At 39.6% G+C, this 24,821-nt stretch overlaps 1 protein-coding gene across 1 annotated transcript in view; it reads left to right on the top strand.

Annotated features, from left to right (window-relative positions):
• Positions 1-24,821, top strand: part of ARFGEF2 (ADP ribosylation factor guanine nucleotide exchange factor 2) — a 93,534-nt gene that overhangs the window by 26,779 nt on the left and 41,934 nt on the right. The window contains exons 9-23 of the mRNA XM_042462506.1: positions 4,089-4,219; positions 7,350-7,584; positions 7,852-7,951; positions 9,401-9,540; positions 10,654-10,762; positions 11,352-11,553; positions 12,381-12,492; positions 14,112-14,317; positions 15,253-15,337; positions 15,426-15,597; positions 18,201-18,352; positions 18,679-18,807; positions 19,677-19,835; positions 23,691-23,838; positions 24,309-24,408. Of these exons, the coding sequence (XP_042318440.1) occupies positions 4,089-4,219; positions 7,350-7,584; positions 7,852-7,951; positions 9,401-9,540; positions 10,654-10,762; positions 11,352-11,553; positions 12,381-12,492; positions 14,112-14,317; positions 15,253-15,337; positions 15,426-15,597; positions 18,201-18,352; positions 18,679-18,807; positions 19,677-19,835; positions 23,691-23,838; positions 24,309-24,408 (2,180 nt within the window). The remainder of the gene's footprint in view (positions 1-4,088; positions 4,220-7,349; positions 7,585-7,851; positions 7,952-9,400; positions 9,541-10,653; positions 10,763-11,351; positions 11,554-12,380; positions 12,493-14,111; positions 14,318-15,252; positions 15,338-15,425; positions 15,598-18,200; positions 18,353-18,678; positions 18,808-19,676; positions 19,836-23,690; positions 23,839-24,308; positions 24,409-24,821) is intronic.

Here is a 24,821-nt window from a genome sequence, read left to right as displayed (position 1 = left end):
GGTGTATGTGTGTGTGTAGGAGGGATCGATGGTGAGAAGTGAATCATCCCCTTCCATTTCTGTTGTAAGAAGCAGTTATGTCACCCCATTGGTTCCTGGACAATACAGTTAGTCCTCCACATTTGCAGCTTTTACTTTTGCAGATTTGATTCATATGTTCCCTCTAGGAATCTCTAGGGCCTCCAGTGCAACTCTGCTGGAAATTGACCATAGAGTTGTGCTGAAGGACCTAGACGTTCCTAGAGAAAACACTTCTATAGGCATTTGGAGGTCCTCCAGCATGATTCTGTAATCTACTTTTGGCAGATGTTGACTATAGAATTGTACTAGAGGACCTAGAGATTGCCTAGAGAGGTATTTCAGATAAAAGCATACTGTTTTTTTATATTTGCAGTTTTTCCACTTACAAGGGGGCCTTGGCCTCTAGCCCCAACAAATGTGGAGGGCCGACTGTAGATGTAGTTGGTGCAGTGAAGACAACTGAGGTGTAATGGAATTTTGTGAAAATCTATGGACAGTCCTTTATAGAAGCGATCTGTTAAGATGGTTTACAAATAGAACTAGATTTCTGGGTACAAAACAAAAGGGGAAAAAAATCAGGATTAAATACTTTGGCAAAATGTTTTTATTTAGATCAGCCTCTCTAACGTGACCCCCTTCAGTTGTTTTAAACTGCAATTTTTACTATCTTTGCCCTTTGTTTGCATTGTCTATAGGTGATGGGAGCTGGAATCCAAATATCTGGCAAGAAAACCGGTTTACATGCTGAGATTTTATTTATTTTATAAACTAAAATATTTATATGCTATGTCAAAAGATGGCAGGGCATAGACAACAACAAAAAATAAGTAGTGTAAGACCATATAATTTAAACAGTTTTAAAAGTTTAGACCGAATTTGAAATAATCTGGAACAAGATAAAACCATGTGCACTGAAACATAATTTTACAGCCCAGTCAAGCCATGATACCCTATATACTCATGTATAAATCTAGAAATTTAGGTCAAAAAATTAATCCAAAAAACCTGAGTTGACTTATCGATGGGTCAGTGTACGTACTGTACTTTAACTCTTATTTTTAAAAAAGGAACCATCTCCTTTTTTGAAGTCAAGAGTGTAATCTGCCCTGGAAGCACTGGGTCAGTATGAGCACAAACAATTATGCCTGCTGGAATGTTGTTCTTTGGTATTGTTTTCCTTTGCTTTATTCTTTATAACCTTTGTTACATGCCCTTAAGTTTTACCATTGACTTATCTACCGGTCATATCAAAATCCATCATTTTGGCCCTCAAATATGCCCTCCACTTATGCATGAGGTCGACTTACTGTTGATTATATATGGAAAACACTGGGAGGTTTAATAAAGAGCTAAGTTTTAGCTTGGTGCTGAAATAGAGGTTATGGCCTCCAGCTGTGATTGAACCATAGTTGTCCCAGGAACGTGGCAACTGTATGGCCTGCTCTCAAAAGCCTGTCACCACTGTTGCAAACAGGCCACTGCCAGAAGCAGATGAAATCTGCTTCTTTTTCAGTCTGCTTAAGGCTGCCTTCAGAGCAGCTTCCGGTTACTTTGGGGGCATGCGTCATCTGAATACCACACTGCCAAACCGGCTGGAAGCTACTGCTTTTGGCCTGTCTGTTTCAGGCCAATTTTGGTTTTCAAAAGAATAGCATTCCATAACGTGGACAATGCAAAAGAGAAAGTTTTTCCCATCATCTTACCATATTATTATAGTCTGTCATTCTTATACATGGGATACAAAACTGCTAGATATCAATTTTCAGGAGGTGTTTATAGTGAACGGTACTCTTCCTCAGGTCCTGAGAAATATCTCTTTTTAATTAGTTTTAAACATCCAGGAAACTGATTACCATATATACTCAACTATAAGTTGACTGCATGTATAAGTTGAGGTCAGGTTTTGGGTCAAAAATTATGGATTTTGCCATGGCCTGTGGATAGGTCGAGGGCAGAACTTGGAGGCTCCTTTATTGTGTGTATGTGTGCGTATGGCAAGAGACATTACATTGAGGCTTTTTGCTTCATAGTTTCAGCTTTTGTTTCAGCCAGACGCGTGGGCGGGAGAGGGACTGTTAAACATGCAGCAATATCAATCAATCACTCAGGACTCTTTTCTGCTTGTCTCTAGAGAGAAATAAACTCCTCTCTGCACCTCATGGGGAAATCTGAAAGAGCTGCTATCACATTACCATAGTGACCTGTAAATAAGTCGACCTGGGATTTTGGGGCATAAATTTTTAGTTTTATGGATGAGTATATATGGTAACTAAAAGGGGTATGCAGCTTGCTTGATGGAGGACCTCATCAGATTTATTTATTTATTTGTAATCTTCATAAGTGGTTGTGTTATAAATAGCTTAAATTGCTCATATATTAACAAGTTAGGATGTATCTAAACTTAAACCTTTGACTGACATCTCTTTTGCCCAATGTTCTGTTTCTAAAAAGAATTTTTTAGAATAATATTACTGTAAAAAAGGAGACGACCCCATATTAGTGCATTTAAGTCAGGGATCCTAGTGGATGGAGAGATGATAAATTCCTTGAATAAAATAAATAAAATAAGTAGATGATAGTAACTACACTGATGACTGTAAGCTTTTCAGGACTGCTTCTCCAGGAATATGAGAGACTGAACCTGAGATATCTGATACCATATACTTGACTATAGGTCAAGATATTTATGCCCAAACATTGATCTTTAAATCCTGGGTTGATTTATATACAGGTCAAAACAATAATGTAGCTCCAAAAAATCCTAAAAGGAGCATTGCCCCCCAATGCCCAACTCCCCTTGCCTTGGCAGTGATTTCTGAAAGAGCTGCCAAGCAGGATGTGTGTGGGCACATGTGAGATGATTCACTTCTCAGTCTGATGGAAAACTCTTCTCTTCCATTCTTCCTTCTCCCTCTGGATCGTCCCTAATTTCCCCCCGTTCCTTCCTTCCCAGTCCCATGGAAAACTTTTCTCCTCCTTTTTCTCTCTCTCTGGATCATCCCTGAACACCAAGCAGCACATATCCCTCCAGGTCCTTCCTTCTAAGACTGATGTTAAAACCTTCTCATCCTCCTTCTCTCTCTCTCTCTCTCTGGATCATCCTTGCTCATCAAGCGCCGCATTCCTCCCTCCCCCCCCCCCGGTTCTTTACTTCTCAGCCTGATGTTAAAACCTCCTCTCCTAAGTTTTATGGTCGACTTATTCACGGGTCATATAAAAATCCATGATTTTAAGCCTAAAACCTTCCCTCGACTTATACACAAGGCTGACTTTAACACGAGTAAATATGGGTATTTAATGCATGTTGTTTCACACTGAAATGCAGCCCTTCCTTTATGCAACTAGAAAGAGTTAAAATAGTTTCCCACATAATGTTCTGTTTGTTCTAGAGCTGTTGTGTTTACTTCTTTGAACCTGATATAATCAGATTAATAGAGTTCTCTGACAATGCAAACAGTGATGTTGTTTGGCCAGAAACAGAACAGTTAACTGCATTGAGATATAATGCAAGACCATGATTTGGTTTAGCAATAAGAGATTGAAACTGTATGATCCTTGAATTCCTTCCCCTTCACACACACATGCTATCCTCCAATATATTTTCTCTCAGTAATAGAATATAAATTAGTTGTTTCTATTTTAGATTAAACTCCAGTTTATTGTGTCACCTGAGCCTTAAACTGTGGTTGATTTTTGTTTTAACAAACCACTGTATTCTTTTAACAAACCACTGTAAGACTAATCACAGCTTTTGTAGCTTTTGTAATTTTGTAAATCTAACATTAAGCAGAAGCTTTTAGATCCCTTATCATGGCAACACTTGGAGAAAATAGGAATTCATAAGCTCATAGAGCACAGAGGCAGCATTTCAGAATGCTAAACTATTGTTTAATGTTGCATCCAAACAAGACCTTCTGTCATTTAAAGTTGATTTCACTGCAACATAAACATCTCTACAATCATTACATGCACTACTTGTAGACATGGATTTATCACTGAATCTTACTCCAGAAGACCTTTAATTTTCAATAATTTTGAGCTAATGTTTTTCTGACTTTTCCTTTTAGGAAACAGATGTACCTGGACCTCAGGCAGCTGCCAGGTTCTCCCATATCCTTCAGAAGGATGCATTCCTTGTGTTCCGTTCGTTGTGCAAGCTTTCAATGAAACCGCTTGGTGATGGGCCTCCAGATCCTAAGTAAGAAACAATTTAAATTGCTGATATAATCTCACTTGACAAAGCTAATATAGATTGGAAAGGGGGAAAAATCAAATTATTGTCTGAAGTGTGTTGTTTTTGTACTGTTTTTGTTGCTAATGTAGAAAATCTTGACTAATACTATATAAAAAGCAACTTTTGTGGCTGTATCCACTATTGCTCGGGTTCACAGTAGCTTATTGAGCTTCTAAGGCTGTGATGGCAAACCTATGGCACGCATGCCGGAAGAGAGAGGTCTGGGACTGGAAGGGCTGTGAAAGAGCCCAAGACAGCGGCGTGCCACGTCCTGGGCTCACTCGCAGCCCTTCCAGCCCCAGACCTCCCTCCGAAGAGAGAGATCTGGGGCTGTAAGGAAGCCGAAGGGAAAGGTTCCAAGAGGCCCTTTCAGCCGGAGGAAGGGGCCGTAGGGAAGGGCCTGGGACGCGTGCCCATGCCTTTCCCTTCGACTTCTTTTCCCTTCGGCTGAACGGGCCCCTTGGAGCCTGTTCGGCCGAAGGAAGGGGCTGAAGGGAAGGGCTTGGGACGCGTACCCAGTCCCCTTCTCCTCAGCCTCCCTTTCCTCGCAGCAAAAGGGTGCCTTGGAACCCGTTCGCTCCGAGGAAAGGGAGGCCGAGGAGAAGGGGCCTGGGACGCATGCCCAGTCCCCTTCTCCTCAGCTTCTCTTTCCTCAGAGCGAACGGGTCCCTAGTTGCCCGTTCACTCCAAGGAAAGGGAGGCCGAGGAGGAGAGGGTGGGCAAACGCCTCCTTCTCCTCCCCTCAGGGCTTTGCAAGACCTGAGATGTCCTTCGGAGGACACCTCACGTCTGACGAAGCCCCTCAGAGGAGCAGGGGCCGTGGGAGACAGCTGGAGGCCAAGGGAAGCGGAGGAGGGGCAGGTGCACACCTGTCACCCTCCCCCAATCCTCCCCCCCGGACTTCTAGCTGTCTCTGAAAGACAGCTGGAGGCCAGGAAAGGGCATGGGGGAAAGCCCCGCCCCCAGAGGCCCTGCCCCCAGAGGGTGGAAGCCCCGCCTCTGCCACGCGGCCCCACCCCCAGGGGTGGAAACTCTGCCCCCAGCATGGCGATCCAAAATGGTTCACCATCACTGTTCTAAGGGGACACCCCTAACTTATTAAACTAGTTAGTCATTTATGTATTTACTTAATTTATATCCTACTTTTCTCCTAATATGGGAACCAAAACAACATGTGATACAAGTTAAAACAAAATGTAGTTTTAAAAAACTTTTTAAACAATTGAACAAATAATCCAATTATTCATCCAAATGAGACAATTAATAACCCATTTAAAGCACTATAAAATATGCAGCACACGTCATTTTAAAAAATCCTATTGCCCTAACCCAGTGGTTCCCAACCACACGCCTAGGAAATGTTTGATTAATGTTTGCACCCCCTACAAAAGTAATATCACATTTGAAGATGAAGAGATCTAATTTCAGTTGTATTGAAGCACATACAATACTTAGTGAGATCTTGTAGCACCTTTGTGACTAACTGAAAGAAAGAAATTGGCAGCATGAGCTTTCGTACACTTCAGTCTACTTCCTCAGATGCATATAGCGGAGTGGAAATGAGGGACGGCAATATATATGCCATTAGTATATGTGGATCTCAATTCAAATTATAAAAATAAAACCAGTGGTTTCTTTATTCACTATACACACTTCAACACTATCTGACCCCATCCTCGTGGGGGTGCCCTACATTCATCTACTCCCCTCATCACAGGCTAGTCCCATTGCAAAACTGTATATGCCAGTTCATTCCCATGCACAAAGACCAGTTTCTTTGTGCACTGACGATCATAATTGAGACTGGACCTGCAACTTCATTCCCTTACACAAAGAATTTGTAATTTGAATTGACATCCTCACACATATATGACTGTCTCTGGTTTCCACTCCACTGTAAGCATCTGAGGAAGTAGACTGAAGTCTACAAAAGCTCATACTGCCAATTTCTTTCTTGCAGTTAGTCTCAGAGGTGCTACAAGATCTCTCTATGTACTGATTCTATAGACTAACACGACTATATCTTTGAACATACAATACTGTGGGTGAACAAACTGAACTTTAAAAATAGGCTTTTAAATTTACTGCATAAAATGCAAATCTAAATTTGAATAATTAGATTCTAATTTGTTCAGAAAAAATGTAAACAATAAAATCAATCCCAGTTGTGAACATAAAATTAAATTACTTCTTTGTTCCTGTTTCTCAGTCATGATTTTGTCAAAACATGGAACTTTTTCACTGACTGCAATCTCCAGGTCTTCCTGTGGATTCAAGTGATTCCTTGTTCTTGTCTTAAGAACTGAATATAGATCCACATAAGTATTTTTGTTACACCCCCTGAAATTCCATCTTGCATACCCTGGGGCTGTGGGCATCCCACGTTGGAAACACCAACTCTCACCAGCTAAAAGTGGAAGTCCTGTTTAAATAGAGAGAGTTTTGCCCACTAATGAAAAGAGGCCCATAAGGGTGGTGGGACTAAGAGAAAGCTTTCCCACAGAGATCTTAAGACTCAAGCAGGTTTGTATGGAAAGATAAAGGCTTTTTGCTTTTGTAAAATAGCCCATAAGGGCTGGATATTACCATCAAAATGTCTAAAATATAATTGTGTCAGTACTAATGGGACTAATTGCATTCCTTTGCTTCAGAGACTTAGGGCCGGTACAGATTGGCAAAAAGAACCAGCTTCCTGGCGGTGTGGGGCATGGTGTTCAGACAGCAGCACACCCCTATGCCACTGGGAAGCAGCATGGCTAACCGCATGTGCGGAGGCTTTACGGTGTTTCTGCGGCACAGAGTTTACACAAGTTGTGCAACAAACCTAGAAAAAAAGCTGCCGCTGCGTCAAAAATACCTTTTTCCAAGCACAAAAAGGAGCTGCTTTCTGCCATTTCTTTGTGATTCAGTTCTTCTGTTTACTGAGACTCTGAAGTCTGAAAAGACTTGACCATTTCTCAACATTTAAGAATGACTAATTTGTAAGCAGCATCAGCACTTTCCCATATTCTTCTAGCTGGATAATATGACCCACAAAGAGCATAACCAGAAAGAGAGACTGTTGTGATTCAGTTCTTCTGTTTACTGTTTGCAGGTCCCATGAGCTACGCTCTAAAATAGTATCCCTGCAGCTGCTGCTTTCAGTTTTGCAAAATGCTGGTCCAGTCTTCAGGACACATGAAATGTTCATAAATGCAATCAAGCAATATCTGTGTGTGGCATTGTCTAAAAACGGAGTATCTTCTGTTCCTGATGTTTTTGAGCTTTCTCTTGCCATCTTCCTCACCCTTCTCTCAAACTTTAAAACCCATTTAAAAATGCAGATTGAGGTATGAGGGCTTTTTGTATTTTTCTGTTTGATAGTCTATTTCAGTTAACTACAGTACTGTATTTGTAAGAAATGGTAATCTTTGAAATATTACTTTCTCAAAAGTATAGGTTTTTTAATGAAATATATATTTATCTTTATTGCTTTTTTTCAAGCACTGAATGAATTACTGTGATAACAGATGTACTTGGAATATGATAATAATGTACTTGGAATATATGCTTATAGTACAGGCATAGCGACTTCTTTTTCTATTTGCCATCAACAGGTGTTTTTCAAAGAGATCTTCCTAAACATTTTAGAAACCTCATCCAGTTCCTTTGAGCACAAATGGATGGTAATTCAGACCTTGACTAGAATTTCTGCAGGTAAATGGGTTGCAATATCGAGACATTTTCCTTTTGTGCTTTCTTAGGATATAGATGGAGGAAGTATATAGGAACATAGATGACTCTCTAGACCTTTATTGATAACTGTGACTGGCAGCAGCTCTCCACAGTTTCAGGCAAGAGTCTTTCCTAGCCCTATGTGTAAATCCTTGGTATTCCCTGGTGGTCTTCCATTCATATACTAGTGAGGTCTGACCCTGCTTAGTTTCGAAAAACAGATGATACTGCCTCACTGGAGAGAGTTCAGGTGGCAAGATTGTATAAGTAATCAAAATATAGTCAGAAAGGAAAGACAATACAACTACAAGTTCAGTCTCCCTTATCTGGAATTCCAAACTTCAAAATACAGTGGTACCCCGGGATACGAATGCGCCGCCTTACGAAATTTCCGGGTTACGAAAAAAATCCATAGAAAAAAACTGTTCCGGGTTACGAAGGTTATTTCGGGTTACGAAAAATTTTTTGGTGCTTTTCGGCGCTATTTCACACGAAATCGCGGCTTTTCCCCATTAGCGCCTATGGGTTTTTCGGCTTGCGAAGTATTTCGGGTTACGAAAGCGGCGGCGGAACGAATTAATTTCGTAACCCGGGGTACCACTGTACTCAAAATCCTCCCACATGGGTGACTGAGATAGTGACACCTTTGCTTTCTGATGGCTCAGTGTACACAAACTTAGTTTCGTGCACAAAAAAATTTAAAATACTGTATATAAAATTACTTTCAGGCTATGTATATAACATGTATATGAAACATAAATGATTTTCATGTTTAAAATTGGGTCCCATCTTGAAGATATCTCATTATATATAGGCAAATATTCCAAAATCTGAAAAACTCCAAAATGCAAAACACTTCTGGTCCCCATCATTTTGGATAGTGGAGACTCAACTTGTAGATGCAGTTGAGTAACATCTTAGTTTAGAAGCTATAATGGAGAGTTGTTGAAGCTTGAGCCAGATGCAAACCCCAGTCTGTCCTGGCACTAGAAGAACATAAAAAGTCTAAAAACACTGTGGAGTTTTAGCATATGATGCATGGGATCCTGAAACAGCTAAGGAATGTGTTTGCACTATGCCGAGTATTTTACAATGTTTATCCTTACACAAGGTTGGCTGAATAATAATGGGGACTGGTCCCATGTCACCCAGTTCTCTAACTGGCTATTCGGGGCTTTTTCTGCAAGTCTTTTCATATCCAAAATCTGAAGCAGTCTGACCAGAGGCAGACAGTGGAGTTGCTTGACGTTTCTTGCCTTCTAAATGCATAAGCCTAGGGCTCATTTAAAATTAGGGAATAATTTTATTCTGATTTAATACTAACAATGGGCTCCCCCCCCCCAGCTTTCTAATAATTCCTTAAAATGAAAAACCATCTAGTTGTGATTTCTGGTGTCAACTGTATTCTCCTAATCTCCATGTTTGTTTTAGATGCCCAGTGTGTGGTGGATATATATGTTAACTATGACTGTGATTTGAATGCTGCAAATATTTTTGAACGGCTAGTAAATGACTTGTCTAAAATTGCCCAGGGACGGAGTGGACATGAGTTAGGCATGACACCTTTGCAGGTAAGACTTACAGTGCAGTCCTACCCTTGTTGACTCTGATCTGCTGTGCTCGGTGACACTCTCAGTGCTTAAGAGTGCAGCTTCAATGATATTTCCCTTGCATTAATATATCCTAGTTATTCCATTGACTTCTGTCTATATATGCAAAGCAAGTATAAGTGGGTACCTAAGTTTATGGCAACTGTATACAATGGTAGACTTGGACAGTTATAGTAGTAAAGTTATATATTTACATCATCCATGCTGTCAACCACTGAGGGTCCCAACATCTGGAAACATTAGTTTCCGGGCAAGGTACAAGGTGTTGGTGATTACCTTCAAAGCCCTACATGGCTTGGGTCCAGAATACTTAAGAGATCGCCTACTTCCATACTGTCCGTCCCGCACTCTAAGGTCCTCGGGGAAGAATCTACTTCAGCCAATAAAATCTAGGCTAAGTTCAGTCACCCAGAGGGCCTTTTCCATCGCAGCTCTGAAGCTATGGAATGACCTGCCGAAGGAGATTCATGACATTTCTACTCTTACAGCCTTTAAGAAGGCTCTTAAAACGGATCTCTTCCGGCAGGCCTTCCCTACCTAGTTCTACTCCCCATTTACTGTGACTTATGTCACTCTGTCCACCAATTCTTCTCTTAAATTTAATAAGAAGAATTAAATTAAAATTAATTAAAATAAAATCCTTGCCTCAAGAAGAAGAGCCCTCCCTCCATGACATCATCATCAGACCTGGGAGGGAGTGAAAAAGAGAGGCCCAACTTCGCTCTCTTTAATTTTATTGTAATTTATTTATTTATTGTATTTTATTTTATTATCTTTATTTTTACTGTTGTAACCCGCCTGGATTCCTTGTGATTGGGCGGGCTATAAATTATATATTTTCTTATTATTATTATTATTATTATTATTATTATTATTATCTGGAAATGGATGATGAATAGATGGAAGATGAAACCAAACTATGACTTGGGATCTAAAATTCATCCAAATCATGATGTGGTGTGAGGTCTGAATGGAGTGAGTTTTACTGGTATTGTTGCTATTATTGTTCTATGTTCCCCAAAGCCTTGACCTGTTGACAGTGTAATAGTTCTTTCTCTGCTTTTCTGTACACAGGAACTAAGCCTAAGGAAGAAAGGTCTTGAATGTTTGGTCTCTATTTTAAAGTGCATGGTAGAATGGAGTAAAGACCTATATGTGAACCCAAACCATCAGGCCAGCCTTGGTGAGAAATTATTTTGTGTATCTCATAGTATAACTAATATAGTTGGAAGCCCAAGTTGCTGCAGCTCCTTGGATGTTACCTAAGGTTGGCTTCTTATTGTAGGCAGTCTGCCTTGGATCACTAGAGCACTAGAGTTTTCTGGGCTGAGTTTGGTAGTGTTCCATTTGGGAGTGGGGGAATATTTAAGAATTCTGGTGAATAATGTGCAAGATAAACTGTTCATTTCTGAGTTAACAAGTACTAGCCTATCTAGAAAGCAATTTCTTGTCCTCTCCTTTGGTTGCTGTAGTATACATATTCCCCTGATGAAGGGTGAGTGCTTCTTTCCCTGGACTCTTATCTTTGTGGATCCCATTTTGGGTGAAAGGCAAGATTTAATTGCAATAAATAAATATAATAAATTCATATTCCTTATAGGAAGCAGGCCAGTGGTCCGGTGGGAAGTTTGGGCATAGTGGATGGATAGACTGGATAATCTTACCTCTTCCATTTCCCTATTTCTATGACTTAATGCTGGTGTGAACATCTGAAAATATATTTTTGTTAGTTACACTTTCTTTGGAAAATGTTTCTTTACTTTTACATGCAGGTCCAGATAAACCTTTAGATCATGATATAAGTGAAGGCAAATGTTTGGACATTGGGGGAAGAAGAAGTAGTGCAAGCTCTTTGGATTCAACAGTCTCCTCAGGAATTGGGAGTGTAGGCACCCAGACTGCTGTCCCAGATGACCCAGAGCAGTTTGAGGTCATCAAGCAACAAAAAGAAATTATTGAACATGGGATTGAACTGTGAGTTGGAATTATTACTGCAGCATTGTAACAGCAAACCACAAATGTTTAAGGGACATTTTAAAGAGATTAAGGCGACACTAGCAAACAAATAACATCATTCTTACATTCATATATTTATGTTTTTTATGAGAATTTGATAAATGAGATTATGCTTCTGTGCTTTGTTATGTGATTAGATAAAGTGTATATGCTTGTGGAGCTAATTTCTGTCTACTGAATGGACAGCAATTTTAACATCTGTAGCCTTTCCATTTCAGTTCCAGTTCTTACAACTATTGTAACTGTATTTTTTTCTTCAATTATACTTCCTATTCCTCATGCATGTTATACATGTAGCACTTTATATTCCTTGAAATTGTATAACTCGGTGGCTTGGTTCCAGAGATGTCTTTTGCAGCTGGAAAGGCATTTCTTTTTGTACAAGGAGATCTTTCCAAATTAACGTAATATCCTTACTTCCTGATCCCTGCCGTGCCCCATTTTACACTATTTCAAAGTCTTGCTAGCTCTCAGAAGAGGTGAGGGCACACTTGGGAAACCATATGGAAGACAGAGAAAGAAGCCACTGTGTGAGCAAATTTTTGTTGCCCCATATCTGTACAAAAAAGTGAGGTTCTCCAAGTGTAATTCTGGTACATACTTTAGAATTTCAACAGTGCATTTTAAAAGGTAAGCCAAAAAGGCTGGTAAAATGTATTGATAAAACTTAAAGATAGCCTGCAACTTTCTTACTCTTGTTTGTTTATATGGTTTTTTAAAAAAAAGAATATTCATGTATCTGACTGACATTGCATTTCTCTCCCTCCTTCTGCCTCCCTTCCCAGGTTTAACAAAAAGTCCAAGAGAGGCCTGCAATATTTGCAGGAGCAGGGAATGCTTGGTGTAGCAGCAGAAGACATAGCCCAGTTTCTGCACCAAGAAGAGCGGCTATGTTCCGTAAGGCTGAACCTTAATTAACAAAATGATGCTATTTTTTGAACTGTGGCATCCATGTTAAGATAATTTTCATAGTAGTTTTCAAGAGAGAGGATGAATGTATGTAAATATCACATTCATGAGGCTTGTGGTGGTATTTAGCTAGTTCTTTGTGCTGAAGTCCAAGGGCAGTGGAACACATTCATTCAGAGTGTGGTTGAGTCCATCTTCAGAGATTTTTAAACAGAGGCTGGATGACCATCTGTCGGGGGGGGGGGGGCTGCTTTGATTGTGTGTTCCTGAATGGCAGAAGTTTGAACTGGATAGCCCTTGTAGTCTCTTCCAACTTTGAATTTGTGACATTGGTACCCATATTAATTCTTGCTGCTGTGTGTTTTCAGGTCACTTTTTTACTTATGGTTATACTAAGGATAACCTATTACTATACAGGTTTTTCTTGACGATTTATTCAAAGTACTTTTTCCATTGCATTCCTCTGAGGCTGAGTGTGACTTGTCCAGGTCACCCAGTTGGTTTCCACAGCTGAGAAAGGATTCAAACTCAGGCCTCCCAGTATCTAGTCCAGCACTCAAACTCCTGTGCCATTCTAGCTCCCATATTAATAGCTAATATTATTTAACAGAGATGCAAAAGTACTTATTAGTTGTGATGTCATAGAGCTTTTTAATCAGTTGTAGTGTCATAGAGCTTATTAATAAGTTATCTTGTTCTGGGTTTGTAGTAGAGATAAGAATTCTGCAGCTTTCGCAATGTTGTTGAATTGCAAATGGCAGTGTACCAGACCATTGGTCTTGCTAAATATGGCTGCTAAGACTTGCAGTTCAGCAACACTGTAATGCCACATTATACCCATCCCTTATAGCCTCTCTTTCTCAAATGGCAGAGACATTTGGAAGAGTGTGATTGAGTGCTTCTGTAGTTGAACCCTGGACATTTTAATAAGGGAGGAAGAGAAGGGGAGAAAGATTGTACAGGAAACATGAGAATTGCTACTTTGAGAAACTGAAATATCTTATTGCTTTCAAGAATTACAAGGCCTAGAATTTCTACTGGCAAAACAAGTCAGAAGCTGTAGTGACTGATTCTTATCAGGAAGAAGTGGCAAGGACTGAAACAGCTGGAGACATTGAAATCCCAAGAATATTGGGTGCTGGGATGTGGAGTTTAGTTTAAGTTTTACATATATGGAGTACTGTATATATAAAAACTGACACTAACTTCCATGGAGAGGGGCAACCAGTCTAACAAGCATTTGCCATTTGTGTATGATGTCCCTTAGCTGATCTTAGCTATAAATACTATTATCATCATCATCATCTTAAGTACAAAACAGATAGCCATAGATGTAAGGAGCAGAAGCAAAAGGATGTAAAAGCTAAAGGATACAAATCAATCCTCCATGAAGGAAAGGTACTGTAAGTTCATACCAGGTTTACTTAAATGATGCTATAACTCTTTTTCAGAAACCACATTGAAGTAAATCTTTTATATGACACATTGGCAATAATGGTGAAACATTACTTTCTAATGGAATTAATTACAGTATCAGCAAGAGTTAAAAAATTATACATGTTTTTTCTTTCTTTGTGTTGTTGCTTTGCCTTGTTTTTTCTTGTTAGAGCCAAGTGGGAGAATTTTTGGGGGACAGTAACAAGTTTAACAAGGAAGTCATGTACGCCTATGTAGATCTGCTTGATTTCTGTGGAAAAGATTTTGTCTCTGCTCTGCGTATATTTCTGGAGGGATTTCGGTTACCTGGTGAAGCTCAGAAGATCGACAGATTAATGGAAAAGTTTGCTGCTAGATATATTGAATGCAACCAAGGGTAACTTGAAATTATCACAACAATCATAATAAATATGACTGCATGTTTGGGAGCCTCAGTTGAGAGAAGCTGGGATAACCCCTTACTGATTGTGCTTACTGTCCAGGTTTATCAAGCAAAAACACATTTTTTCAATGTTATTCAATGAAAAATAATTTACAGCTAATATGTATTGCAGCTAGCAATTTATAAATTGTTTAGGTCAACATAAACATTCAGACATCACAATAGGCCAAATAAGCTCACTGAAAATTAACAAAATACTAATGCACACTAATTGTTTTCTTCCGTGCCGAGATGTAGCAGCTAAACCAACCAGACCTGTAGACCTTTGTTTACAGTATTTTTATCAGTAATACATCCCAACAAACCTTTGCAAGAATCCAGGTGTAATTCTGTAGCTTCTTTCTCTGGATTGTTAGGTTGGAAATCACAGGTCAGAGATAAACAAACTGGCACACTGCTTATTGTCCATAAGCCAGAGTTCCCACTATTCCCTGGTTTATTCTGTTTTCCAAACAGTGATATACAAAAAATACAGAATATAGGACTATAGAGCATCATGAAAATTATAGAAAGGTATGTAATTGTACAAAGAGAAAAGCCTATTCCCAATAAATATTATTGTTTCTCAGTGCTTGATATTCTACCACCATGGAGGAGTTTTGAGTGGACGCTTTGCCAGTACAGTACTCCTATTTTATGAATTTCTGAGATTACAGAAGTGAAGAAGATCTCTGTCCTCCTTGACCAACTTCTTATGAACTCTTGAGCAGCCTCCAGTCACAGATGCCTCAACAGCATCTGCTTTACAACCGAAAATGTTTCAACAGAAGTGTTTTTTTTTAATGGTGTTCTTAAAATGAGACATGTACATGATAAAAGAGAACAAAAACATACATAATTCTATAATCTTTTTCTTTCTTCCTTTTCAGCCAAACTTTATTTGCTAGTGCTGATACTGCATATGTTTTAGCGTATTCTATTATAATGTTAACAACAGACTTGCACAGTCCCCAGGTATGTATATTTAAAATATTCTACAGAATAGTTGCAGTTGGATTGCTAAGCAACTTCCAAAACCTTTCTTACTTTTTGTGTTGTACAGGTAAAAAATAAAATGACAAAAGAGCAGTACATAAAAATGAATCGTGGGATCAATGACAGCAAAGATCTTCCAGAGGAATATTTGTCTAGTATATATGATGAAATAGAGGGAAAGAAAATTGCAATGAAGGACACAAAAGGATATGCAATCACAACCAAATCTACAAAGCCAAGTATGATTTTTAATCCCAAAGTCTCAAAAATACTAGACTTTTCAATCTGTACCTTCTTTTCCTGCTATTGACTTGTGGTACCCAGTAGAGGTAGTTTGATCAATGTAGAACTGTTAATAGAAAACGGTGGACATACCTGGGAGGGAGACCTGTTTTCATATACAGACAAATTTAAGCAATGTATCTTTCAATTATAACTATGTATCAGAGTTTCTGTGAGAGTAAAATAAAATAAATTTTGATATATTACTCTGAACCCCATCGAAAAAGCAGAACTGTCAAATCTGAATTATTATCAATTTGAATCTGAAAATCTAAGGCCATATTAATCCTCCTGGAGCCACATGATGGTGGAAATTCACACAGAAACAGACCTACAAAGTCTTTTGCAACACTGTCCCCTGAAACAACCTAAACATTATCACCAGGCTTCAACTATTTGCAGTCTACCATTTGTTTACAAAAACAGAAAATAGATGGGAAAGAAATTATTCCAACAAATATATTGGTTTTGTTGTACGTTGGGACTTTTTGTTGTGTTTTGCTTTGTTGCTTTTACACAACCAGTGTAATGTATCGAAGCAAAAAATAAACAAACAAAAAAGTCCTCATCTCATTTTCCAGCGAGCTATGATGCTAAAAAGTAGAAGTGACATTCTGGTTTTAACAGTATGCAGAGGGATCTTGTAGCACCTTTGAGACTAACTGAAAGAAAGAAGCTGGTAGCATGAGCTTTCATAGACTGGACCCTCCACTCCAGACCAGGCATCAGAGTAAGTAGACTGAAGCCTATGAAAACTAATGCTACCAGCTTATTTCTTTCAGTTAGTCTCAAAGTTTCCACTAGTTCCCTTTGCAAACTGATTTTCCAGACTAATACAACTATGTTTTTAAATTCTAGTAACATGATTTTAGCAGCTTTGCCCTATTTGGGAGTGAAGGAAATTCTCAGTGAGTTCAGGAAACTCAAGATGTGTAAATGGAGCCCATCTCTTAACTGTAATCCTTAGTACATTGAATTCCCATGGGATCAGAAAATAGCTCAGAAGTCATTTATTACATTTCTTTTTAAAAAACCACCTGCATAACAGGTAAACAGGTTATGGCTAATGAGGAAACTGATTTTGGGGTTGGGGGAATGCATCTTCCCAGTTTGAGAAGTTTCTAGCATTCGGGGCCTTTATGCTTAGAAAAAAAAGCATGATAGAAAGCTGTGAAATAACCCTTGGTGTGGTGAAAGTGGAGAGTGAGCAGATTCTCTCAACCTATCATAAGACTTTGTATTGTTAACCATCCAATTAAACTGAGTGGTGGGAGATTCAGTACAGACAAAAAGTAGTAGCGTTTCACACATCACATAGACAATAGAATTCACTGTCACAAGGTTTACAGACTAACACGGCTATATCTTTGAATTCTACCACAAGGTATAGTGGTTGCTGGTAGTTTGAGCTAGATAAATCCATAGAGGATAAGCTCAGAAGTTACGTGTGATGGATACATATTATCTCTAGAGTATTTGAGGTCATATCAGATGCTTTTGTATATGAGTTGCTGGATGACACAAGTGAGAGACTTTTCATGACCTGCTTGGGGGCTTCCCAGTCTAGATAAAGCAGTGCTAGAAGCAGATATTCCCATATAGATGAGACTGAAGGAATTTTGGTATTTACCCCTCCCAAAGGCAGTACAGTGCTACCTTGGGTTACGAAATTAATTCGTTCCGCCGTTCCGTTCGTAACCCGATAATTTCGCAACCCGAAAAGGCTTTCTGTTAGCGCTGGAAAGCCGCTAGCCGCGCTTTGCGTTTGAATTTCGCGCCGAAATAAATTTCGTAACCCGAAAAAAAATCGTAACCCGGAACAGTTTTTTCCAATCTAACTTTTTCGTACCCCGGAAATTTCGTAACGCGATCATTTTGTATCCCGGGGCACCACTGTACTGGGGGAAACAGAAGTTAAACATCAGAAAGAGTGAGACGTGTTGCATGCCCAAACACTGCAGAATTTTTGTCAGACTCACACATAGCTAGGGAGGAGGAAGTAAGGGAAGTGTATAAATTGTTCTAGCAAAATTTGCAACAAGGGAGAAGAGGTGAGAACGATGTTACACCATCTTGGAACTGGAGTGGCAATGTATGCAAATTGAGTTATTTGTTGCTTACGGAAGGAAAGACTGGATAAAACAAATATTGATAAAAAGTTTAACTCATGAGAAGTAGCTCTATAATTGTTATAACATAATGTGAGTAAAAACTGAGCTTCTGAAGCCACTCTGAGTCCCAATCTTGGGAGAAGGGTGGGATATAAATAAATATCATCATTATCATCATATGGAAAATTATAAAGTGAAAACTGGATTTCATTTTATTATTTTCCAGAAACGAAATATAAGCACTTTAATGTAAATTAAAGACTCTTTAGAAATAAGTTTGTATCTTCAGTATTTAGTATGTTCAATTATAAGTTAATGTTTTAAGTTGCTGTCTCTTAGAAGTGTAAAAAAATATTTTTAAAGAAGGCTTTATTTTAAAAGCTTGTATTCTGCTTTCTCTAGAATTTAGTATAAATGTACCCAAAAGACATATTTCTTTTGTTTCTTAGATGTAGCCAGTGAGAAACAACGACGGTTGTTATACAACATGGAAATGGAGCAGATGGCAAAGACTGCTAAAGCTCTAATGGAGGCAGTCAGCCATGCAAAAGCACCTTTTACTAGTGCAACTCACCTGGATCATGTCAGACCTATGTTCAAAGTGAGTATGAAATTAAAGTCATGGGTACCTAAAATGATAGCAGTACTTATTCAGATACAGAACTGAGGCCATATTTGTAAGGCATTCATTTAAAAAATTCTTTATATTGGGGTGGGGGCGCTATATAATGTATCAGACAAACTGAAAATAATGAAGAGTAGAGGGGTTGGGTAAATGTTCAAGAGCCTTAAAAATACTGTGATGTTGCTGGTCTATATCACCTGAAAACCAGCTTCTTGTTGATGTAATTGTTTCTGATACTGTCAGTGGCAAAATATGATTACCTTATACCCGGATAAATTTTACTGAACGTCTTTTTCTTTTAGCTTGTGTGGACTCCATTATTGGCTGCCTATAGTGTTGGCCTTCAGAACTGTGATGACACTGAAGTAGCATCATTGTGCTTAGAAGGAATACGATGTGCTATCCGAATAGCCTGCATTTTTGGCATGCAGGTTGGTAGAGAGTAGCCCTATTACATAGGGTACTGGGAGGCAATACTCATCAGAACGTCTGAAGATGGTGTTTTTTAGGATGTGTCTTAAAGAAACATTTGTGTCTTGCCCAGCAAATAATTTACTGCTTTCATCTTGATGTGTGAATTTTGGCTTAAAAAATTAGGAAGTCCTGTTTATAATTAATACTGTTACTTTTGTTCAAAATCAAATGATTAACCCATCATGGTCATAGCTGATGCTAGGCATAAAGTTTAGCTCAACCTTTTCCTAGACTAGCTCCTGTTGAACCTAAAGAAGTATGGGCATGGCAGTTGATTTTCTGTACTACTTTGTACCACACTATTCTCTCTACTGAAGAACCATTGCCCATTTCACACTGCCTGCTTTTAGTCCATCTTCCTAAATGTTGGGGGGCGGGGCAGGAATGAAGAAAAAGAAGAATGTTATAACTGCACAATACAACAAAATAAAACCATACGCTCAAACAAACAAGAAACAGGGATTGAGTACTTATTGACAAAAAACTGGGGTAAGAATCTTTATCCATGCATATAAATATCATATGTTAAAGGGATACACTTTTAAAAATGGAAAATATTCTAAATATCCACCTCTCTTTCTCTACCTCTTATTAAGAGACCACTCAGTTCTTCCACCTTGAATACATTTTTTTCACAGATCGTATTTATTCCCCTCACATCTCCCTGTCTCCATGTGTTACCCTAGCTAGCCTCATAACATCAGTGAATGAGTAAAGGTTTGTAATCACCCCTTAAGTGATCTCCTGCAGTAAATTCGTGTCTGGGGATTAAGGAAAATATCTCTGTTTTGTTGTGACCGATTTTTGCTTTCTGCTTTTGTTGTAGCTTGAACGAGATGCTTATGTACAGGCACTTGCTCGCTTTTCCTTGTTGACGGCAAGCTCCAGCATCACGGAAATGAAACAGAAAAATATAGATACAATTAAGACACTTATTACAGTGGCACACACTGATGGCAATTACCTAGGAAATTCTTGGCATGAGGTAAAAGCCATCTGAAGATTTTGTGTGTACTAATTACTGTTCACCTACTGTTTATGGGATCTAGATATTAATGCATTTTTACTGCTTTATAATACAGAATGCATTGTGTGGCACCTGCATATTGAGGGAGTTCTTGTGCAGAGCTGTCTTCAAGGCCAATATCAGATATTGTTGATCTGAAATTCCCAGCTAGGATTGTGGAAATTGCACTTTGGAGGACTGCAGAATTCCAACCCCAGCCTAAATCCAGTTCTTAGCCCCTGCTAGGGTAGTCTCATTTAATCAATAAAACTTACTACGTTCCCAGTGATATTCTGGGTGCACTCTAATTGGGACTAATAATTGGATTTCAGTCCATATACTGTATATTCCAGCGTATAAGATGACCAGGCATATAAGACGACCCCCAACTTTACAACTTAAAATAGTTTGGGATATACTCACCGTATAAACTATCCCTCTCTTCCACGATAAGTCAGAAAGGAACTGAAGGCACACAACAACAGTAGCAGCAGCGGCAGAGGAGAAAGAGGGGGGAGGAGAAAAAAGAAGAAGGAGAAAGAAGAAAAGGAGGAGAAAGAAGAATAGGAAAAAGAGGATAAAAAGAAGAGGAGGAGGAGGAAGAGGGAAAGAAGAAGCAGAGGAGGAAGAGGAAGAAGGGAAGAAGAGGAGGAGGTGGAGAAAGAATAAGAGTAAGAGGGGAAGAAAAAGTAGAGGAGAAGGAGGAGAAAAAGAAGATGGGAAGAAGAGAAGGAGGAGGAGAAAGAAGAAGAGGAAGAGGGGAAGAAAAAGAAGAGGGGAAGAGGAGGAGAAAGAGGAAGGCCCCAGCTAGCTGGCTGCCTTCTCCCGAGTCAGGGGAGCCACAAGCTCTCTTTAGGACTCAGTCAGCTGGCTTGGCCTTCTGATAATGTCCCTAGAGTTGGAAGAGACCCCAAGGGCCATCCAATCCAACCCCCTTCTGCCATGCAGGAAATCACAATCAAAGCATCCCTGACAGATGGCCATCCAGCCTCTGCTTAAAGACCTCCAAAGAAGGAGACTCCAGTACACTCCGAGGAAGGAGTGTGTTCCACTTTTGAAATAACAGCATATACAACATTATTTCACCCGCCTCGACAATTCCTCCCGCCCTTCCTCTTGGTGCATCTACACTGTAGAATGCAATTTGACGCCACTTTAAGAGCCGCTGCTCCATCCTATTGGAATCCTAGGATTTGTAGTTTTATAAGGTCTTTTGCCTTCTCTGCCCAAAGAATGCAGGGGGGGGCTGCTCCAAACTACAAATCCCAGGGATTCTGTATGGGTGGAGCCATGGCAGTTCAAGTGGCTCCTGTTGGAATCCTAGGATTTGTAGTTTTATAAAACTTATAAAAACTACAAATCCTATGCTTCTGTGTGGATGGAGCCACGACAATTAAAGTGGATGGTGCATTCTACTTCTACGGTGTAGATACACTGTGAGAGGCATGTGAGAAAGAAAGAAAGAAAGCCTCCAGCCAGACTCCTAAGGAGCAGCCTGGCTGGTTTCTCTGTGTGCCAAGAGTTGTTGTTTTAATTTTTCTCTCCAGTTAGCCAAAGAAAAGAAACAAAGGTCCAAAACACAGGGCAGCAATAGTCCAGTTTGAGAGCACTTTATCTGCCTTGGCCCAGTGCTAGGGAATCCTGGGAACTGGAGTTTATTGTGGCACCAGAGCTCTCTGACAGAGAAGGCTCAATCTCTCACAAAACTACATTTCCCAGAATTCCCTAGCACTGAGCCAGAGCAGTTAAAGCAGTTTCAGATTGGATTATTGCTGCAGTGTGTTTTTGCCTGGCAATAAAAAGTGGGTCCTTGCTTCCCAACTGACTCCGGAGCTTTCTCTTTCCCCCAGCAAGGCTCCATCCTAGGCAAAGGAAGGGAAGAGGAGAAGGAGAGGCAGAGGCAGAGCACAGGAAACCCTCTGCTCCTTCTCCTGGGAAGGACTTAGCCTCACACCGCCCGGGAAAAGGAGGACAGGAGAGGAAGGGAGGGGAGGGAGCAAGGAAGGAAGGAAGAGAAGAAAAGGAGGAAAAAGGGAAGGAAGGAAGGAGGGGAAAAAGAAAGGGAGGGATGGAAGGAAGGAAGTGGTGGAGAAAGAGAGAGAAACCTAGGAAGAGAAGGAAAGGAAGAAGGGAGGAAAGGAAAGGTAGGAAGGAAAGGATGAAGGAAGGAAAGAAGGAGATGAAAGGAGGAAGGGAAGGAACAGGGGAGGACACACCATGCGGCTCCTTTGCCTTCAGGAGAAGGCTTGCTGCTGCGGGCTCTCTTTAGGACCCACCAGCAGGCTTGGCTTTTTTTTCCCAGCGCACAAGACGACCCCCGACATTGGGGAAGATTTTCCTGGGCTAAAAGTCATTTTGTACGCTGGAAAATACGGTATTTCTTTTGTAATTACTGGGTTTAATTTTGTGTCACTAGTATTTACACCTGGGTTTTATGTTGAAGGATATGTAAATTATCACTAGCTTTTACAGTGGAACCTTTTTATATGCTGGGGTTTGGTCCCAAGATAGCAATAGCAAGTACATTTCTAGGCGCTCTGGTGGCACAGTGGTTAAATGCCTGTACTGCAGCCACTCACTCACAAACCATAAGGTTGCGAGTTCAATACCAGTGAAAGGGCTCAGACTTGCATCCTTCTGAGGTCACTAAAATGAGTACCCAGATTGTTGGGGGCAAGTAGCTTACACTTTGTAAATCGCTTAGGGAGTACTTAAGTGCACTGATAAGTGGTATAGAAATGTACTTGTTGTTGCTATTGCTGTGCCGCTTATCAGTGCACTTAAGCACTCCCTAAATGGTTTACAAAGTGTAAGCTAATGTAAGATCCCCTGTGGATAACAAAACCCGTGGATGCTCAAGTCCCATTAAATATAATGACATAGCAAAATGATGTCCCTTATAAAAATGCAAAATCAAGGTTTGATATTTGAAATTTATACTTTTTTTGAACATTTTCAAACCGTGGATGCTTGAATCCGTGTATAAAAAATCCATGTATAAGAAGGGCTGACATTTGTAATTTATTTAATCCACTTTTAAATCCAGCAAAGCCAATGGCTGTAGCAGATGGTTCATTCACATCAATATTGTAACGTAGAACAAAGGCTAAGAATATCTCTTGATGTTACTGCTGTCCCTATACCTGTTTGAATACCATCATCTGAATGCATGATAATTCCAGCCTACAGTATCTTAAGGTGAAGGCACAACTCATAACCTAAAGTCAAATAGCTTTCCAATGACTCATTAGCATTAGGCAGAGAAGAAAGTCTCCAAACAAGTGCTTAAATCACTTTGTTGTTGTTATGTGCCTTCAAGTTGTTTCCAACTTGTGGCGACCCTAAGGCAACCCTATCACAGGGTATTCTTGGCAGAATTTGTTCAAAAAGGGTTTGTCCTTGCCTTTATCAGAGGCTGGGAGAGTGTGACTTGCCCAAGATTACCATGGATGGTTTCCAGGATTTGAAGCCTCGTGTCCTGCTGCAACACTCAAACCACTATATCACACTGGAGTTATTTAAATCACTACAGATTGCCAATTTAAGATAATAAGGACTCAGATGAGAGACATTGTGTTCAGAATAACAAAGCAAAAGTGTCGTAATTATAATAATTGGTAGTGAAAATGTGAAACTGACATTGTAACTGGAGATTAGTGATTGCTAGTTACCAGGAATCCTGCAGGAGGTATTGAGAAATGAACGTATTGAGCATATATAGACTGTTGTTTGTATGCATAACCATTCCTCAGTAGTGAGATGAATGGGAGAGTCCTTGTCCATGTCGAGCTTTCACAACACTGGTACTGATCTGAGCATTCATTTTTCTATTAGATTTTGAAATGCATCAGCCAGCTGGAGCTAGCACAACTCATAGGAACTGGAGTTAAAACACGTTACCTTTCTGGGTCTGGACGTGAAAGAGAAGGGAGCCTCAAAGGGTTCACATCTGGAGGAGAAGAATTCATGGGTCTTGGACTAGGTGTGGAGTGTAACCTCATCTTTTATGCCTGAGAGAACAAGCTAATTAATTCAGGGCAAAGTGATTATCGATCAGTTTCTCTTTTCAGAGTGGACAGTTAACAGTTTTGGCTTTTACTGTGTGGTCCCTCAGTATTTACTAATTAATGGCAGTGACTCATTTAATTGCTGGTCCCAAAAATAAGAAACTGAACAGGAGACAACAGATCTTTGTTCATATTGGCATTCTTGATACAGCCAATCAATAAAAATGTTCTTAATGATTGTACCATGCATAATATTATATAAGGAGCGTCATGTTTGATAGCAACATTTCATCCTACCAGTTCTGTAATTATTTGAGCCTGCCTGCCTCTATATTCACAATCTGTGGGTTAGCTGTTAGTCAGTATGGTGATCGTAACTAGTTGATGGTTACAATTCTTTTCTTTTCTTTGTTTATAATAATTTAGTTTTGGTGTTTTTTAATAGGTAATCTTGTTGGTGGAGGTGTTGATAAAAGACAAATTGCCAGCATTCAGGAATCTGTAGGAGAAACGAGTTCACAAAGTGTGGTGGTAGCAGTGGACAGGTATTATGGAATACCTTTTTCTTCTGAATGAAATAATGCAGTTCTTATCCTCACGACTAGTAGGCTACAACATAAACTTTGGGATACAAACCCTAATTTTCATACTAGCATGTGAAATATTAATACCATCCCTGGTTTCTGGTACCTTAGGTGCCAAAGAAAGAATTTGGATGGGGGAGTCAAGAGAGAATCTTAAAAACAGACAAATTGCCACTCCCATAGATAACTCTCTGGCCCCATTCTCTAACCCAGTTGAACAGCTTGACACAAATTGCCTCAAATGTAAAAAAATAATTCTACAATTATTGTAAAGTGGCTGCCCTCTGTTCTGTGTGTCAATCTATGTTTAAATTTATAATGGACTTTTTCTAGTATTCTACTTCATGTGGCTTAACTCTCACATTTTCCCCCCC

The sequence above is a fragment of the Sceloporus undulatus genome, chromosome 4 (genome assembly GCF_019175285.1).
Source record: "Sceloporus undulatus isolate JIND9_A2432 ecotype Alabama chromosome 4, SceUnd_v1.1, whole genome shotgun sequence".
NCBI classification, from domain to species: domain Eukaryota; kingdom Metazoa; phylum Chordata; class Lepidosauria; order Squamata; family Phrynosomatidae; genus Sceloporus; species Sceloporus undulatus.
This window is presented reverse-complemented; position numbering and strand designations above follow the sequence as displayed.